Below are 20,982 nucleotides of genomic sequence, written 5' to 3'. Positions count from 1 at the left end.
GTGAGAACGCCGGACGTGAGAAAAAATAACTTGTCAACAAATTTTTTCTCTCTCCTGTTGCTTTGTTAGTCACGTGGTCATTATTAATACACGGTAATGACAGTCATTAGGCGCCAGTGTGTGAATTAGTTGAGTGAATTAGTTGAGTACACTCTGGGAGTGGACCGACCGTTGGGCTAATTGTAGCATGTCATTTAAGGATTTTTTTTTCTCTACAGGCTAACACACTGTTGTCTGATGTTTTTGTTTTCTTTTACTTCTGTGATGTTTGTTTTATTTTATTCATTAGTGTGTTTTATTTTACAGATATAGGCCTATTGGTGTGTTTTGTATTTGTTGTACTGATATATTGGTGGTTTTTGTTGAACTGATATATTGTTGTGTTTTGTATTTGTTGTACTGATATATTGTTGTGTTTTTTTTACAGATATATTGGTGTTTTTTGTTTATGTTCTACAGATATATTGGTGTGTTTTGTATTTGTTCTACAAATATATTGGTGTGTTTTGTATTTATACTACTGCTATATTGTTGTGTTTTGTTTTAAAGATATATTGTTGTGTTTTGTTTAACAGATATATTGATGTTTTGTTTAACAGATATATTGGTGTTTTGTTTAACAGATATATTGGTGTGTTTTGTTTAACAGATATATTGATGTTTTGTTTAACAGATATATTGGTGTTTTGTTTAACAGATATATTGGTGTGTTTTGTTTAACAGATATATTGGTGTGTTTTGTTTAACAGATATATTGGTGTGTTTTGTTTAACAGATATATTGGTGTGTTTTGTTTAACAGATATATTGGTGTGTTTTGTTTAACAGATATATTGGTGTGTTTTGTTTAACAGATATATTGGTGTGTTTTGTTTAACAGATATATTAGTGTGTTTTGTTTAACAGATATATTGGTGTGTTTTGTTTTTCTCCTACCGATATATTGGTGTGTTTTGTATTTGTTCTACAAATATATTGGTGTGTTTTGTATTTATACTACTGCTATATTGTTGTGTTTTGTTTTAAAGATATATTGGTGTGTTTTGTATTTGTTCTGCTGATATATTGTTGTGTTTTGTTTTTCTCCTACCGATAAATTGGTGTGTTTATTTTTCTACTGATATATTTGTGTACAATGTCTACATTTTTGGTTTGGTGTCACCCCTCTTCCAAACTCTTTTATTATTTAAACGGGATAAAACGTTATTTTGACAGTAATGTTTGCGAGTTTCCAATTTGGTTTCACCCCCCTCCCTAAATGGTGTCACCCGGTGCGGAACTCACCCCGGGATTTTGACGGTACTATCGGTGTGATCTAGTTTCGATCCCACTATCTCTAAAATAAAACATGGTAATATGGACTTATTGACCTTGTACATAGAACATTTTCGTGGGCCAAGGAATGGATTATAAACAGCACTCAAGGCTTTTAAGTAATTATCGACATGCTTAATCAGCCGTAACGTGTCTTTCAAATGGTTCATTAGCCATCTTGCTACTTACAGTCGATGTATAGAAAATAGTGACGCTTGCTTCCGTCAGCATCATCTAATTGATATGAAGTTTTGATTTCGTGAGATTGTTACTTTTTTTTGTTTATCATGGGCTTTATGAAGTTCTGAATTCGTTCGATAAATTTTTTTATTATGGTCTTTCATAGGGGTATAACACACAGTTTAATCTATAATAAACATTCGAGTTAAAAAGTCGGACGAATAGTAGTCAAAGACATTAAGCAAAACACTCATGCATACAGGGACTTCAACACTGATAATTTTTCATAAAAAATAGATCAATTTGATGACCACTTTAACAAGTTAAATAGGCTGAGATTTTCATTAAACCTCAAAATAAAAATTAAATAAATTCATACACAAAAGGGTCAAATAAACTTTGGCGTAGGCTTATGCGAACGAGAGGTGTGGACAGCTACCATAGGGGTGGGTGTTAGGAGCAGAGGAGGTGGTCACTAGTAACTCAGGGGGTGGGTATTGATACCAGAGATGGGTACTGTAGCACAGTATTTGTGTTTCTTAACCAAAATGTAATGTTACAAATACAATATATAGAACAGTTTCCTTTGCCAATATGTGCCCCAGTGGTCAAAACCTCACTGTGGTCAAACAACCAATGGTCAAAACCCCTATACGAACAAACACCTAAAACCCATTTATATGTATATATGGTCTATATATATATATATATATATATATATATATATATATATATATATATATATATATATATATATATATATATATATATATATATATACATATATATATACCATATATACATATATATACCATATATACATACAAAATACATACATACATACATACATATATATATATATATATATATATATATATATATATATATATATATATATATATATATTGTTACGACCCGATCTACCTAGATCTTTCGATTTAGGAGGGGAGGTAGACAAGAACACACGTTAAATCTAACGAACACCTTTTTTTAAATAACAACGTAAGTTTAATCTTTACAACAGAGATACAATATATTGAAAAGTAACCGCCATCAAAATACAACACAAAAATCCTACCACCTATTCTAAACTATACTATCTACAACTACACGTCATCACTGGTGAGCTGCCGTACCCTGACTGTCTTAACCCTCCTAGTCCTAACTTCTTTGTCTTCCCCATCCGGTCTAACCTAATTTACATGTCGCCAACAGTTCTGTCGTGCCTGATTAAAGTGTCAGACCCTGCTAATAAACTACCCCCATCACGGTCACCCAGGCCAACAGATACGTGTCTGCTACACCTACCCCCATTGATGATGCCGTTGTCCGTAATTACAATCTAATTGTAACACGTGCACCGCTAATCGTCTTCGTCAAGACCTGTTTAGTCTGGGTCACGTCTATCGTCAACCCTACCCCTGTAATCTACGACCCCACAGTCGTAACAATATATATATATATATATATATATATATATATATATATATATATATATATATATATATATATATATATATATATATATATACATATATATATATATATGTATATATATATATATATATATATATATATATATATATATATATATATATATATATATATATATATATATATATATATATATATATATATATATATATATACATATATTTGTAGGGATGGCGTGGTAGTAGAGCGCTAAACTGCTAACCGGAATGTCTTGAGTTCGGATCCCGGCCTCCGATGGGTACCCGACTCACGTTGTGGAAACAAAGGCGGCCGGGCATGTCGCTCACCACATTTTCTCCTTGTATTCCGTCGTCACTGAAACAGATGAAATCTACTTTATCTACCACATGTGTCTTGGATGCAAACGGGAGAAGACGCTATAAATAGATAAAGTTGTGATTGCGTAAACTTGGGTGGTGTGATTAGAATGTAAACCAAATAGCATAGTTCGATCATCTTCCCTGTATTACTGTTTTTTTTATTGAGCAGACTAGCTTGATAAAAACTTTGTAACCATGGGAAAAAAAAACCCCGTTAATTGCGAACTGCGAAAAAATACTTCTGCAAGCTGTCAAAAATAAATTCCATCAGCTTAGAAAGTTCTTTGATGTGCTAAGCTTGTAGGGAAAAAATGATTAAGGGACAAAAAAAAAATGTATAGCCAACAAAGTTTGAGAAAAAAAAAGTTTGCTTGTAAAGTTGTAAATAAATTTCGCTGGACGTTTTCGTCCATTATACACAACACACGACGGTACAATTCTAACTCGTGGTTCTTTGTTCTTCCATGTGTTGAGCTTTTTCCCCTCGTAATTATCGAACTATTGATCCTTAATATTACTTCTCTTTTGATCTTCGGCTAGACAATTACTTTCTCTTACAGGCAAGAAAATTACGTCTCTTACAGAAAATGTTTTGAAAAAAATTACGCAAGTTCACGGGCGAGATGTTTTAATAATTATTAAAATATTCCATCAGAAAATGTAGGGAAATTAAAGTTTTTGTAATATAAATAAATTTAGCGATGTATAGAGGACGAAACAGATGTTGTTGAAGAAAATAGAGAGAAATAAAAAGCGACATAAAGAATGGAGAAGAAATGTGGGGAGAAAGAAATATAAAAAAAAAATTTGAATTTTAGAAAATAAGCATGAAAGGTAATCAATAATAATTTATAGCTTGACATAAAAGACAATCTATAACTTGAATGACATAAACGACATTCTAAAACTTAACAGCGAAATAAATTCTCAGATCGCCAAATATTTTTTAAAATTTCAGTGCAGATGAGGCTTGTGTTAGCTTGGGACAGCAACTCATCTAGGGGAGGAAACTCCAAAATCAAACAAAGAGCTGCTGGCTTATTCATTTATATCGGGCCTTTGTGTGCTACAATCTAATATATAAAGCTCAATTCTGTATGTAAAAATACCTACATTTGTCGTTGACATACTTCAATGGATTAAAGTGTTAGACTATTATCGTGCGCATTTGTCTCAATTTATGAGTTAAAAAATTACTATTGAAAGTGTTGGGAAATAATTTTCATTTTTCAAACTGATAGTAATAATTGTCGGCATGTTCATTAAACACAATTTAAAAAAAATAACAAAAATTCTAATTATGTCTGAAAATTATTTATATTTAGTCCTTTGGCACTTACTTCCCTTTGATAAATAAGGAAAACACAATTACTTCCCTTTATAAAACATTGCATTAGTGGAAAAGAATTTACTTTTTATTACTTTGTTTTGGTTTGGCACCTACGTTCGTTTAAGTGAGTGCAAAAAGACTATGAATAAACTGGGGTACTATAGTCGATTATTAAGCTTTTTTCTTTTTCGTTTGTGTTTTTTTTCTTTGGGTTTGTGTTTGTATTTGTGTTTGGTTTTGCGTTTGGATTTGGTTTGTTTTCGTTTGCTTTTTCGTTTGTGTTTTTTTCTTTGGGTTTGTGTTTGTGTTTGTGGTTGGTTTTGCGTTTGGATTTGGTTTGCTTTCGTTTGCTTTTTCGTTTGTTATTTTCTTTGTGTTCGTATGGTGTTTGTGGTTGTGGTTTGGTTTGTTGTTAGGTTTTTGTTTTCGTTTGCTTTTTTGTTTGTATTTTCTTTGTGTTTGTATTGGTGTTTGTGATTGTGGTTGGGTTTGTTGTTAGGTTTTTGTTTTCGTTTGTATTTGTAATTGTGTTAGCGTTATGTTTGCGTTTTGTTGTTTTGGTTGGTTGTGGTTTGGGTGGGCAATGCCGGGTTTATGATGATTACTAAACACACAGGTAATGGTCTTTAACAGAAAGGTTTTTCACAGAAGCCAGAGCAGGGCCTGGCCGGGACGGCTAGTTTAATATAAAAAAAGGAATACACGTATGTAGTTGGATTTATTGTAATATATGTGAACAGATGAATTCATTGTAATTTATTAGTTGCAGTAATCTAATGTATATATCCAGTTGAATGTAAATACAAAGTGAAACATGCGAGTGCAGTTGATTAGCCAGGAAATATTCATTAAATAAACCTTTAAATAAATCAATCTGAAGCTTCTTGCCTGTTCTCTCATTGGTTGGCTGATGGCTGACCAGATAAGCGTTGACAGTGGAAGCGACATAGCCAGATAAACGTGTGGCATCTGTGCCTGGTTGGACTGAAATCTTGTATTTGACCACTAGAACCCGTCTACAATGGCACGGTAAGCTTGTTCAGCTATTTCTTTAACAAATTAAAAAAAAAAATTGTGAGGATAGGAAGGGGTGGTGGGGTGGGGGGGGGGGGGGGTTGGTGGATTATTATTTAAAAATAGATATACTGATAAATGTTTAGCCATGATTTTGTGTATGTAATTGTTTTTTTTTTAAATGAGTTAAAGCTAAAAGTCTTTTAAGCTTAGCTCTGCCACCTTTTTAGTCTACATGTACACTATTGTATGCCAACATGTCCGTATGTAGTGATTGGTGTACAAAAATTATCTGAAGGAATATAACAGAAATAAACTTAGAAGCTTAACAGGAGATAACCAGATGAAATCTAATTGGATTTAAGCTCTAGATAATCCGATTATTAAGATTAACAGTGATTCAACAGAATGAGTTTTCTTATTAAAGTTTATATATATATATATATATATATATATATATATATATATATATATATATATATATATATATATATATATATATATATATATATATATATATATATATATATATATATATATATATATATATATATATATATATACATACTTATGTAGACATACACACTCCCCCCCACCCCCCCCAAAAAAAATAAAACAACAAAAAACAACAAAACAAAAAAACAACAACAAAACAACCCTCCAAGCCACTGATTGCCATAACTAAGTACTGAATTACGAGCCCTGAGTGGTGTTATTTACTACGGATATAATTAGATTATCTCCTTTACTTTTCTGAGGAAAACTAAATAATTCTGACACATACTAGCAGTAAAGAAACGATTGATCTAATTTGTGTACATGTTTCTATAAGCTAACATCTTCCTCGAGCATACCACGATCGTGTAAATATTTGATTGCTAGCCGAGGCGAGTTGTTTACATGACGTCATCACAAGTCATTGAGACGTAATGGGGTAAACTTGCTCCGATTCACACACAAAGAACGAAATGTACCGAGTATTGACAAATAGACTTTTTAAAAATCCTATAACAATTTTTTTTAAAGTACATATAATAAAAAAAAATCCAAATTATAAACAATCGATTTTTAAAGGGCAGATGATGTTCGATTGCTGAAGACAGGAACATATCAAGGAAAGATTGCTCCAAAATCGACAACTACTGACTTTTTTTTTCTTGGATGGACTAAGTATTTGGAAGCAACTCCAAAAAGAAAAGCAAGCTGAAATCTTAGTCAACGGCTATAGACTCTATGGCGAATTACATGTTAATGTGTAAAACGTAATTGTGTTGGAGGAAATTCCGTCCAACATTACAATTAAGAACAAAGAAGATTTTTAAAGATGTTTAACAGACTTTTTAAACTATTGTAACACGGCCATCCTCCAAGTAAATAACTTTTATAAAACTGCTATAGATAGAAATTGTTGAAAGTTTATGCAACCAGAAGTAGATTTTAAACTTCGCCTAACATCACTACAAATGTAATTCATTTGTGTAGGAAATAAAATCAGCTTATGCCAGACATTAAATTAACCCTACAATACACTAATCACCCATCGATTAAGTCTATTAATATCTTGAGTGACATTTATTGGGTTAAATATGCCAAAAGTACAACTACGACAGATAACCCTGAAGTGTAATTGACTTTCTCGTACAGGGAGACTACTCTTCTGTCTAGGGAATCGATAGGCATGTCAAATGATTCGCCATAATGATGATTGATTCGTTAATAAATTCTAATGAAGACATTCATGTTCCGAATATTTAACACAAATAATGTTATTAAATACGAATAGCTACGATGTTAGGTTACGCTGTTGTTAATATTGTGTTTAGTTAGTTAGCTCGACAAATACATACATTTGAGGCGAGTTTAATTCACCATTGTCATCTCGAGTTTATTATATAATGTTAAAAGCTAATTATAATGGTCTGAGGGAGTCAAAAAATAACCTTGAATGACGAGCAGGTAGTGTTTAAATGCTCTAGAATATTGATACCCCAATCCAAGTTAACTGTAGGCGTTACTAACATACCAAACGCCCGTTAGGCATGGTTGTCATAGTTACGGTATATTGTTAAAAGACCATGGATGTTAGAAGACTTACATACGCGATACCCGTAGGTTAATAAAAAAACAAAACAAAAGAAACTACAACGTCGTTACAAACTGCCCTGCCTTGTGGTACACTAAACACATTGCCAGTTGTTTTTTATTGTGTGTTGATGTTTTGTGTGTGTTAGTACCCGAGGGATGGGGGGGGGGGGGGGGGGGAGGGGGAGAGTTAATTAAAGACGTTGTTTTAGCTGATGTTGCAGCTGATGTTTTAGTTGATGTGTATTGAAGATTCTGTTTTTCAAACTAGCAATCAAGTGACACAAGCTATTATAGAATTCACCATCAACGGAGAAAAACAATTAGGTAATTGTTTTATTTGAATTGTTAGTATCAAAACCCAAAACTATTCATATATATATATATATATATATATATATATATATATATATATATATATATATATATATATATATATATATATATATATATATATATACACACATCTATGTATATCGGTGGAAAACCCATTTAATGTATATTACATTGAAGAAGCATGTTCGTAGTAGTATTCTTGTAACCAATCCTGTTAAGCCATTAGTTACCCTCGAGTGATTAGCACCTAATTGATCCGGTTCAACGCCTTCCGGCATCACTCACCTGACCAGAGAGGTCACGGCCTGTTCTCTAGAACAGTTGGTGCCATCAGTCTATCGAGACACGTCACTCAAGTGTCAATGCTGGAACCTATAGAGCAGATACACGTCTCTTAAAGCAGATCGAACAGATCTATTAAACCAGCGGTGATCAAACCTTGGTACTGTTCTCGCTGTTTTAAAAAACCTTGAAATTTTGACGAATTCTCAACCTTTACCCTCTTCATCCCACCAGTACCACAATTCCCATCAGTACTACGTATTAACTACATTATTGCCAACCAGTCCCTCCTACCAGACCCTCTTACAATGCCATCCCGCCAAACTTTACCATCTATCCCTACAAGTCCCTCACTCCAATCCAGTCCCTCCTACCAGTTACTTCCAATCCCTACCTCCCACCAATCCCTCCCACCAATCTCTCCTATCAATCCGACCAGTCCCTCCCACAACACAAGTCCCTCCAACCAGTTACTTCCAATCCCTACCTCCCACAATTCCATCCCACCATCTATCCATACAAGTCCCTCCAATCCATCCCACCAGTCCCTATCCCCAGTCCTTCCCACCAGTCCCTCCCACCAGTCCCTTCCCCTAGTCTCTCCCACCAGTCCCATCCCCCAGTCCCTCCCAAGTCCCTCCAATCCATCCCACCAGTCCCTATCCCCAGTCCCTCCCACCAGTCCCTCCCACCAGTCCCTTCCCTCAGTCACTACCCCCAGTCCCTCCCACCAGTCTCTTCCCCCAGTCCCTCCCAACAGTCCCTCCCCTCCCACACCACAGGTCCTTACGTTCACCCATCACTGAGTACACACACAACCCACATCCTGGCAGGGACAGGGGTGGATGAGGTACAAGATGTCCTCACGGCCACACAGCCATCGATCTAAATCTCCCAGTTCTTCTCGTTAACTAATCAACTCTCGCATCCATTATCTAACCCCCCCCCCCCCCCTTCCACTTCCATTTCAGCCACCCCCAGAAAAACAAACACTTTGATGTAATTAGATTTATACACTTAGTTATACACTCAGTTATACACTGAGCTATTGCACCAAGATCTTGTATTCCTTTCTCTTAAAAAAAACAAAAACAAATCAACATTTACAGCTTAATCGATTCACCGAATGACAGATCTGCTTGAATCTTATTTTTTTTCTTTCTGTAATACGCCAGTGCATCTAGTTGTGAAGTAAAATATCATCACGATCAAGAGATTTAAAACACTGATGTTGAAAGTGTTATTTCTTAAAGCAGTACAGGGTAAAAAAATCATGTTTATTCCAGATGGTAAACTGAGATAACTAAAGCACTGTAAAGTTACACATTGTTTTCAGTAACATGCAATCTATAGAAGACAATTATCTGCCCCTTCTCTGTCCACGGTCAACGCTCTGGCAAAAATTTAATCAGCCGTAAAAAAAAAAAACACTGTTCACCGTGGACGATCAGCTGACATAATCTTGTTATCTTTCCTTTTATTGTTGGATTTAGTAATTTTTAAAAATTATTTTTTAATAACTAATCCTAATGTTTAATGAGATAAAAAAATAGATATTCTTGCATTATCACCGGAGATGAATGTATCTGGAAAGTTAAAATAAAATCGCTATATTAGAAGTGGGTTAAAATTAATGTATAAGATTCACCACATCCCACAAACAAACAAACAAACAAACAAACAAACCAATAAATAAAATAGACATCGTGACCTCAATAAAAGCTTATAAAATGGCTGAGGTCAGAGGTCAGCAGGTGTAACATGAAGTGGTGACAACAAACTTTAGTCCTATGCTTATTGTTATTACCTTGTAACAGCTGACCCCTTAGCCCATCATTCTAGTTTTGTTTAAAACTAATATTTTATTTTAAAAGCTTAGAAAATATGATGGAGGGTTTCATCTGAAGAAACAGAGATTTTAACTTAATCTGCCTAAATAAACACAGCAATTAAAAAAAAACCCATTTTTTGGCAAACGTTTAATTTCGATATTAGCTGAAAAAATGATTCTAAGCCGGCTTGGAAATATCGATTGGCATGTATTTCGTATTCTTTGATTAACAATTGCACATTTAAAAAAAATACAGCACAGTTTCCATTGAAAGTAGAGAGGGCAACTACAATTTATCAGGAAATATTAAGGAAACAAAATATTAAGGAAAGTGAAAGTAGTTTCGAAATTGCTGGGCAGATTTTTAAAATTAAAATATTCAAATTAATGATTAAAAAATCTGGCAACTTTATGGAACTTAAGCAAGAACATTTGATAGGACAACATTGAACTTTTTTTTTGTATTTTATATGTATGAAAAATATCAACGGAATACACCACTAAATGATATCTTTCAGTGTATGATAAGTATCCACCCACCACACCACTAAATGATATCTTTCAGTGTATGATAAGTATCCACCCACCACACCACTAAATGATATCTTTCAGTGTATGATAAGTATCCACCCACCACACCACTAAATGATATCTTTCAGTGTATGATAAGTATCCACCCACCACACCACTAAATGATATCTTTCAGTGTATGATAAGTATCCACCCACCACATCACTAAACGATTACATCAGAGATGTTGCTGGACTTAAGGGGACGAAAATCATGTGCAAGGAGGCCGGATGTGGATGTTGTGCAGTGACCGTGACCTACGCCCCAGGGGGAGATAAGGCAGAGACCATGAGCATTAACTCGGTATTACATCATTTCACAGAGTTTCTTCCAGATATCTCTTCTGAGGAGGGGGGAGGGGAGGCAGCCCCTCGAACGTAAAGTAATTTATATAGAAAATATATACTTTTAACAGTGTCCCCCCCTCCCCACCGGAAATTTTGGTCGCCCCCTCCCCGAAAAATCTCAAGCCCCCCCCCCCCCCCCCCCCCAGGAGAAAAAAATGTGGAAGAAACACTGATTTTACTCATAAGAGAACTAATTACTGTCACGTGTAGAATAAGGAGTTATAAAAATAGAATGAATTAGGTGACAGTCATGATATTCAAGTGATTTAAATTAAGTAGTTACTGAAATGCTTATAAAGATAGCCAGGGGTCGGCAACCTTTTGAAGCGGAAGAGCCAAAAATTACAATTTTCAATATTTCCCTGGTTTTAAAGAGCCACTAACATTTTTTTAATTTCAAATATTTTATTTTTTTATTAAGATTATTAGTATTTGATCAAGGAGCTGGAGAGCCGCATCTTGATATCAAAAGAGCCGCATGCGGCTCGCGAGCCGCAGGTTGCCGACCCCTGAGATAGGCAATTCATTATATTTTGAATAAATAAAAAAGTTATTTTCTTTCCATATGGTACCAGAGAGAACAATAATTAAAGCAGTTGTTATTCTATTATATTTAGGTTTTGATACATCATCATACTAGTGTCTTTAAATTGTATTTAATGAACTTTTTCTCATTGTTATTAAATATAAATTAAATTTATTGGCAAAAAATTTTGTCGCTATAATTTTAATATAAATTTTGTTTATAAATTATTATCTTCATCGTGTCTTTAATTTTTATTTAATGTATTATGTAGTTGCATGAGATAATGTATTGAGTTATCTCCCTGCAGGCATATAAAATTTATTCAATGAGTTACCTTCTGTCGTTATATGGGTTCATTTATTGAGTTACTTCCCCTGCCAGTGTCTCTGCCCCCTGTACAGTGTAGACGGCTGGCAGATCACCACTGTTGAAGGTATAGGCAGTCAAAAAGATGGATTCCACCCAATCCAGGAGAGGATTGCCAAGCATAACGGTACTCAGTGTGGCTACTGTACTCCTGGTTTTGTCATGTCCATGTATGGGTGAGTACACACGTGAATACGCACCTTCTTGTTAATGTCTTGTATTAACCTTTGGCAGAGGCGTAGCGACCGTTACCGGGGACAAACTTAACGATTTGCACCCCCCCGTCAAACTTTCGATTTGCACCCCCCCCTCAAGATTTCGATTTGCACCCCCCCCCCCTCAAGATTTCGATTTGCACCCCCCTCAAACTTTCGATTTGCACCCCCCCCCCTCAACTTATTTTTCCAACTCATATTGGCGCCCCCTAAGGTCGGCGCCCGGGGTCATATGTCTCCCCTGTACCTGCCACCTGGCTCCTCTAAACCTGCCACCTGTCTCACGTGTACCTGTCACCTGTCTCCTATGTACCTACCACCATTCTCGCATTTACCTGTCACCTGTCTCCCACTATTACCTGTGTATCCTCCCCATCACCAGTCTACTCTAAACTACTCATTGATATAAAATTTAACCTGAAATAAAACCAATGAAACTATTTTCTAACCAGGCTACTCATTGATATAAAAAACATAAACTACAATAAAAATAAAACCAATGAAACTATTTTCTAACCAGACTACTCATTGATATAAAAAACATAAACTACAATAAAAATAAAACCAATGAAACTATTTTCTAACCAGACTACTCATTGATATAAAATTTATACTGAAATAAAACCAATGAAACTATTTTCTAACCAGACTACTCATTGATATAAAATTTATTTTGAAATAAAACCAATGAAACTATTTTCTAACCAGACTACTCATTGATATAAAAAACATAAACTACAATAAAAATAAAACCAATGAAACTATTTTCTAACCAGACTACTCATTGATATAAAATTTAACCTGAAATAAAACCAATGAAACTATTTTCTAACCAGACTACTCATTGATATAAAAACATAAACTACAATAAAAATAAAACCAATGAAACTATTTTCTAACCAGACTACTCACTGATATAAAAAACATAAACTACAATAAAAATAAAACCAATGAAACTATTTTCTAACCAGACTACTCATTGATATAAAATTTAAACTGAAATAAAACCAATGAAACTATTTTCTAACCAAACTATTCACTGATATAAAAAACATAAACTACAATAAAAATAAAACCAATGAAACTATTTTCTAACCAGACTACTCATTGATATAAAATTTAAACTGAAATAAAACCAATGAAACTATTTTCTAACCAAACTATTCACTGATATAAAAAACATAAACTACAATAAAAATAAAACCAATGAAACTATTTTCTAACCAAACTATTCACTGATATAAAAAACATAAACTAAAATAAAAATAAAACCAATGAAACTATTTTCTAACCAGACTACTCCACCAGAAGCCCCAGCTGAGCCAGCAGGAGATAGAAGACTCATTTGATGGTCACGTGTGCAGGTGTACAGGCTACAGGTCAATCCTGGACGCCATGAAGTCTTTTGCTACAGACTCCACTATTCCTGGAGCCAAGTGTGTCGACATTGAGGTCAGTGAACGCTTTAATATAACTCCACCAATAAAAACAACAGCCCCATTGATCAATCTGTTTTGCCGTCTTAAATGGTTACAACTAGTTTCAAGTGACACATTTTTAAGCTCAGGAAACGACCAAAAATTTAAGACGCACATTTTACAAGTATTTTATTTAACTGAATCCATCTGTCTACATCTGGAATTTTGCAACAAATTTGACCTAACCTAAAAATGTAAAAATTGGTATTTCCTATGACAATGTAACCATGCCAGGAACAGAAACAGATGGGTCATCGCATTCGACTCACGTTCAGCGTGAATGCCATTTAATGAATGTTTACATTTTTGCTTTATCATAAAGATCAAACGCATCGGACGTCTAAACACATCTAGTCTAAATACATCAAAAGTCTAAATACATAAAAAGTCTAAATACATCAAAAGTCTAAATGTATAAAAAGTCAAAATACATAAAAAGTCAAAATACTTCAAAATTCTAAATACATCAAAATTCTAAATACATCAAAATTCTAAATACATCAGAGGTCTAAATAATCAAAAGTCTAAGTATACCAAAAGTCTAAATAGTCTAAGTACATAAAAAGTCTAAATACATCAAAAGTCTAAAGACATCAAAATCTAAACATTTCAGTCTTAACATATCAATGTCTAAATATATCAAGTCTAAACATATCACAGTCTAAATAAATCAAGTCTCAATACATCTGCTACAGGATTTGGATCGAAGGCTGTGTCCGAAAACAGGAGAGTCTTGTCTACCTGCTGGTCAGAAGAACTGCCCCGGGCCATCACGTGTCTGTGCCAGCACCCCCAGACGTCTGGCTGTAGACCTGGAACACTGCCGGTGGTACCGTCCGGTCAGCCTGGTCGAGCTGGGCAAGATCCTGCAGCAACATAAGACTCAGAGGGTCAGGCTGGTCTTCGGCAACACGGCGGCAGGTCAGTGGTTCTTTCAGACATTTTTTTTTCTTAGGTGAGGGGGGGGGGGCGACTTACATTTACGGGGGGAGGGAGGGGCGGACATTGGTTAAAGTATTTTATTTTCCATATAAGTTTTGTATATTTTTGCCTGGGTGATCGGTGGACTTGCTCCGGAGGGCGGTGGAAGGGGGAGGGGGGGGGGGGTGTTGGAATGCTGGAATGCTAACCCGTAAGTCTCGAGCTCGAATCCGGTTTAAATTCAGCAGACCGTCCCTGAGTCCACCCAACTCTGATGGGTACTTAACTCACTTTAGGGAAAGTAAAGGTGGCTGGGTATAGTGCTGACCACACTATCTCTTCATATGCTGAGGTTCCAGAAACAGGTGAACTCTACTTCACTTGCCACATTGACCGTCAGGTTTGGAAGGGAAACTTTACTTATTTAACCCCTCCCGAAGTGTAGGTGACAGCAAGGCCGTAGCTAAAACACTTTTGTTTCGTTAGTTGATGACGTTATATAAATTGTCATGATCCTTGTCAGGCATCTTCACTCTCAAACATCCGTTTCAAGTTTACATCGATCTGAGGGCAGTCAGAGAACTTTACCTGTACAAGGTGAGTGTGTTAGGTAATCTACCTTTCTCTAGTAAGTAAGTCTGTGTTAGGTAATCTACCTTTCTCTAGTAAGTAAGTCTGTGTTAGGTAATCTACCTTTCTCTAGTAAGTAAGTCTGTGTTAGGTAATCTACCTTTCAGTACCAGTTAAGTCTGTGTTAGGTAATCTACCCTTCTCTACTAGGTAAGTATATGTTAGTTAATCTACCTTTCTTTAAATGGTAAAACTCTGTATTCTAAATCTACATTTTAAAGATCAAACATCGAGCCACACATCATACTAAAAACACAATATCTTATTGAATTCGTACTGAGGGATGTCGTGAAGCATAATAAATCAATTCTTACACTAAACCTATTTTTATGAAATACTTACTTAGCTATTAATCCTAATCCAGCAAACCTTAACCTTAATCCTAATCCAGCAAACCTTTAACCAAATGTGTACACAACCCTCACCAACAGGAAACCGACTCCAGCGTCACCTTTGGTGGGGGCACGACCTTCACCGTGTGGAGAGAAAGACTACGGCTGCTGGAGCAGAAACCAGGGTACCATTACTGCTCCGGCATCCTCAGGCATCTTAAGGTCTTCGCCAGCGTCTTGGTGAGAAACGTAAGTCTGGTCAGTGTTTTGCTGGGTGGTCATCTTGTCTTTGTTGTCTCTAGTGGTCAAATGTTTAGTGGACAGGTATTTCCTGTTCTTTTTAGTGGTCAGATGTTTAGTGGACAGATATTTCCTGTTTGCATGTACGTGTTCTAGTGATCAAGCGATGGTCACACACTGATTGTTGCCTCTAGTGCAGAGTTTCTTTCAGGCATCTCTTAGGAGAGGCACTGCTTCCGCCCCCCCCCCTCAACCGAAGGACGTATACATATATACTTTAACCAGTGTATGTATCACCCCCACCCCCCCCCCCCCTGAAATTTAAGCGCCCCCTCCCCCAGGGTAGTTTTAAGTGATCTCCTTTCCCCGGAGCAAAATGTCTGAAAGAAACACTGCTCTATTAATCATACACATAACCTGATGACCACATATTTCTTGTTGCCTTTAGGCTGGCTGCCTAGCGGGAAACTTAATGATCAAATATTATCGACCAGATTTTCCTTCGGATTTGTTCACCATTTTGGAAGCCCTTGGCGCCAAGGTCAAGGTATTCGGTGAGTTTGGGGTTTAGCTTAAACTCTGAGTTTAGGTATTAGTGACTTGATGGGGGTTTGCGACAGGGGTGTTACATTACTATCTTTAAAATTAAAATAAAATGGCAGCACTGTGGTATAGAATGAGAACATAGGTCAAAATATCAAGTCTATACTTTCTAACTAATTATATTATTCATTTATATGAAGATATATTTTATATTAATTACGTAGCGTTTATGTGTTAATTAAACCTGAATTCAAATGTTAACATTTGTTTCGCTAGATTCTAAAACCTCCAAGATTACTCAACACACACTTTTGGATTTTTTACGCAAAGTTGACATGAAGGGAAAGATCATCTCATCTATACAGATCACCTCCTGGGATATAAAAGATCATTACAGATCCTTTAAGATCACTCCTAGATGGCAGGTATTCTCATACGTCATTATTCTTACATATTCATGTCTAGACGGAGGAACATTTATGTAGAAATGAACTCCTTGTAAATAAACTTAAATGAGCCCAAGTCATCTCTCTATGCTACCGTGTTTATACATTTCTCAGTATCGTAGATCGTAGTTGCAGCTTTACCAGTGTTTTATATATGAAAGTTGTAAGATGTAATTTTGACACCCACCAGAATGCCCACGCTTACATCAACGCTGCATTTAAAATCACCATAGACAACAGAAAGATAATTGGACAGCCGAATTTTGTGATTGGTGGAATTAATGCCCATACGGTAAGCACTTGACTATTTGTTGTCTATTGGTACTAGTAAAGTTGATGGCTTCAATGTGTTCATAACTGTTAATAATGCGAAACTTAAAAAAAACGGGTATAGGAAATATGATAAAAAAAACTTTCGCCTAATTAAAAATGAAATAGTTTTCAATGGTGCCAAAAGTAGTCGGGCTCCATACTGTAGGATGTCATTGAGTCTACCCAGCTCTATTGGGTACCTGACTCACGGTAGGGAAAGTAAAAGCGACTGCATAAAACTGACCACAGTATTCCTTAAAATACCGAGGTCAAGGAAACAGGTGAACTCTTGTTCACAAGTCATACTGACCATCAGGTCTGGAAGGATATCTTCATACTTTACTGGTTTTTTTTTTACCCAATAATGGAAAGGGAATCAGGTGCTGGCGATGGGAATGTTTGCATGGTGTTACGAAAAGGTAGTGAGAAAAACTTGGGGGTTCCAAGAACCCACATACAGTCGAGAGACTGAAGGCGCAACAGAACTTCAACGCCTGCACGCCTTTCCCAGACACCATCTTAACGTCGTCTACACCCAGCTTTATATTTCTCCCCAGATCCACGCTGTCAAGGCGGAAGAATTTATTCAAAACAAAACCTTATCCGATGACGTCATTAACGGTGGGTCTGCATATTACAAGTTTAAAAAAAAAATAATTATTCAACACCTTACTTCCCCAGTAAAGGAAATACTTTGAAAACTTTACAGCAACCCACCCAACTGTCGTCTGAAATAACTCTGTACGTTGCACTCCTCAATCGACCAACAGGCTTAAGTTTATACGTTTATAGTCATGGTTTGAGTTGAGCTCAGCGAGTGCTGGCATGTATTTTGTCGTGTCGATAACTTCCATCTCGCCCTAAACCTGACCCTAGTCCTGATACAGTGATACTGAATTGTACTGTCCCGACGGTGTTCATCAAGTAACTTTCTTACGCTTAATACAAGAGTTCAATCTCATCCACTCGCATAAATTACAGATCATGATTTCAATCCCCCCAAACCCAATACAAACTCCAATTAATAACTTCAATCCCCCCCCCCCCCCCCCAACCAATACAAATTACAGATCATGGATTCAATCCACCCCCTACCTTATTAGAAACTACAGATCGTGTTTTTAACACCCCCTTACCCCACGATGCTACAGATCATGTTTTCCACCCACACCCACCTAGCAGAAACTACAGTTTTTTTAAATCTCTCCCCCCCCCACCCAACAGAAACTCTCCAGATAATGTTTTCAATCTCCACCCCCCACCCAACAGAAACTCTCCAGATCATGTTCTCAGAGCTAGAGCCCAGCGAGGATCCGATCTTGTCGTCTGCAACATACAGACGTCAGCTGGCTGTCAACTTGTTGTACAAGGTAGTTCACATTGTTCTATGTTTGATCTATCTGTGTTTAGGTAGATCACCTGGTTAAATGTTTGATCTATCTGTGTTGACAAGGTAGATCACCTGGTTAAATGTTTGATCTATCTGTGTTTAGGTAGATCACCTGGTTAAATGTTTGATCTATCTGTGTTTAGGTAGATCACCTGGTTAAATGTTTGATCTATCTGTGTTGACAAGGTAGATCACCTGGTTAAATGTTTGATCTATCTGTGTTGACAAGGTAGATCACCTGGTTAAATGTTTGATCTATCTGTGTTGACAAGGTAGATCACCTGGTTAAATGTTTGATCTATCTGTGTTTAGGTAGCTCACCTGGTTAAATGTTTGATCTATCTGTGTTTAGGTAGCTCACCTGGTTAAATGTTTGATCTATCTGTGTTTAGGTAGCTCACCTGGTTAAATGTTTGATCTATCTGTGTTTTGGTAGCTCACCTGGTTAACTGTTTGATCTACCTGTGTTTAGGTAGCTCACCTGGTTAAATGTTTGATCTACCTGTGTTTAGGTAGCTCACCTGGTTAAATGTTTGATCTATCTGTGTTTAGGTAGCTCACCTGGTTAAATGTTTGATCTATCTGTGTTTTGGTAGCTCACCTGGTTAACTGTTTGATCTACCTATGTTTAGGTAGCTCACCTGGTTAAATGTTTGATCTATCTGTGTTTAGGTAGCTCACCTGGTTAAATGTTTGATCTATCTGTGTTTAGGTAGCTCACCTGGTTAAATGTTTGATCTATCTGTGTTTTGGTAGCTCACCTGGTTAACTGTTTGACCCACCTGTGTAAGGTAGCTCACCTGGTTAAATGTTTGATCTACCCACCTGTGTAAGGTAGTTCACCTGGTTCTATGTTTGATCTTCTCTCCTGTGTTAAGGTAGTTCACCTGGTTCTAAAATTTGATCTTCTCACCTGTGTTAAGGTAGCTCACCTGGTTAAATGTTTGATCTATCTGTGTTAAGGTAGCTCACATGGTTCTATGTTTGATCTACCTGTGTTTAGGTAGCTCACATGGTTCTGTGTTTGATCTTCTCACCTGTGTTGAAAAGGTAGTTCACCTGGTTCTGTTTGATCTACCCACCTCTGTTAAGGTAGTTCACCTGGTTCTATGTTTGATCTACCCACCTGTGTTGAAAAGGTAGTTCACCTGGTTCTGTTTGATCTACCCACCTCTGTTAAGGTAGTTCACCTAGTTCTATGTTTGATTTATCTGTGATGACAAGGTAGTTCACCTGGTGCTATTTTTGATCTACCCACCTCTGTTAAGGTAGTTCACCTGGTTCTATGTTTGATCTACCCACCTGTGTTTAGGTAGTTCACCTGGTTCTATGTTTGATCTTCTCACCTGTTTTAAGGTAGCTTATCTTGTTTAATGTTTGATCTACCCACCTGTGTTTAGGTAGTTCACCTGGTTCTATGTTTGATCTATCTGTGTTAAGGTAGCTCACCTAGTTCTATGTTTGATTTATCTGTGATGACAAGGTAGTTCACCTGGTTCTATTTTTGATCTACCCACCTTTGTTAAGGTAGTTCACCTGGTTCTATTTTTGATCTACCCACCTTTGTTAAGGTAGTTCACCTGGTTCTATTTTTGATCTACCCACCTTTGTTAAGGTAGTTCACCTGGTTCTATTTTTGATCTACCCACCTTTGTTAAGGTAGTTCACCTGGTTCTATGTTTGATCTTCTCACCTGTGTTAAGGTAGCTCATCTTGTTCTATGTTTGATCTACCCACCTGTGTTTAGGTAGTTCACCTGGTTCTATGTTTGATCTATCTGTGTTAACAAGGTAGTTCACCTGGTTCTATGTTTGATCTTCACACCTGTGTTAAGGTAGCTCATCTTGTTTTATGTTTGATCTACCCACCTGTGTTAAAGTAGTTCACCTGGTTCTATGTTTGATCTACCCACCTGTGTTAACTTTTGAACACTAGTGTCTTATAGGACAGGGTGGTCTTATGGCCCATCGCACGACTGCTATCCCGGAAAACTCGACTTCATAACCAGGACTCGAGTACGTGACCTCATGGTGTCACCCCCCCCCCCCTCTTTTTCTTTCTCTGTAAATGTTGCAGTTGGTGTCAGTCACCCCCCCCCCCATCCCCGATAAAAGCTTTTGAGTGTTCACATTTAATGCTAATGATGTTCGTCTATAGTCGGTTGTTAAGCCAGCTGGGTGTAGCATTGCTTTCTCTATAGCTTGCATGTTTACGTCATGGTGTCACTCACCTCTCCCTTGTCGGGATCGTCATTATGTACTTCAAATACATTTAACATTGAACTGGTAAAAAGATATTTATTTTATATATCTTGCAATTTTTGTGTGTCTTGGTGTCATCCCCCTAAATGGCGTTACCCAGTGCGGTCCGCACCCACTGCCCCGCCTCGCGAAGCTTCTGGTAAGACCTAAGTTAAATGGGTACCTGAATCACTTTAGGGAAAGAAAGGACTGCTAAGTATAAGATGACAAAACAGATGGACAG

General features: G+C 36.5%; 1 protein-coding gene across 1 annotated transcript; it reads left to right on the top strand.

The window, feature by feature from the left end:
- The first annotated feature begins 10,965 nt into the window (after window positions 1-10,965).
- On the top strand, window positions 10,966-19,872 carry LOC131954765 (uncharacterized). Its single transcript, XM_059318513.1, has 13 exons — window positions 10,966-11,055; window positions 12,007-12,167; window positions 13,502-13,658; window positions 14,380-14,605; window positions 15,129-15,202; window positions 15,667-15,807; window positions 16,256-16,361; window positions 16,627-16,775; window positions 16,987-17,088; window positions 17,666-17,729; window positions 18,378-18,478; window positions 19,462-19,590; window positions 19,855-19,872. Exons 1-13 carry the CDS (start codon window positions 10,966-10,968, stop codon window positions 19,870-19,872), a joined length of 1,518 nt encoding a protein of 505 aa, XP_059174496.1.
- The last annotated feature ends 1,110 nt before the right edge of the window (window positions 19,873-20,982 follow it).

The sequence above is a fragment of the Physella acuta genome, unplaced genomic scaffold (assembly GCF_028476545.2).
Source record: "Physella acuta isolate Inbredline_101_S28 unplaced genomic scaffold, ASM2847654v3 ptg001028l, whole genome shotgun sequence".
Lineage (NCBI taxonomy): Eukaryota > Metazoa > Mollusca > Gastropoda > Physidae > Physella > Physella acuta.
Note: the sequence above shows the minus strand (reverse complement) of the source record. Positions and strands in the feature narration are given on the sequence as shown.

Excerpts from the sequence above, each read along its gene's own strand:
- LOC131954765 (XM_059318513.1), top strand. The coding sequence starts at position 10,966 with ATGTGCAAGGAGGCCGGATGTGGATGTTGTGCAGTGACCGTGACCTAC. Across the intron at positions 11,056-12,006 it reads AGACCATGAGCATTAACTCG|TGTCTCTGCCCCCTGTACAG; the intron begins GTATTACATCAT and ends TTCCCCTGCCAG. Across the intron at positions 18,479-19,461 it reads CTGTCAACTTGTTGTACAAG|GTAGCTCACATGGTTCTATG; the intron begins GTAGTTCACATT and ends ATCTGTGTTAAG.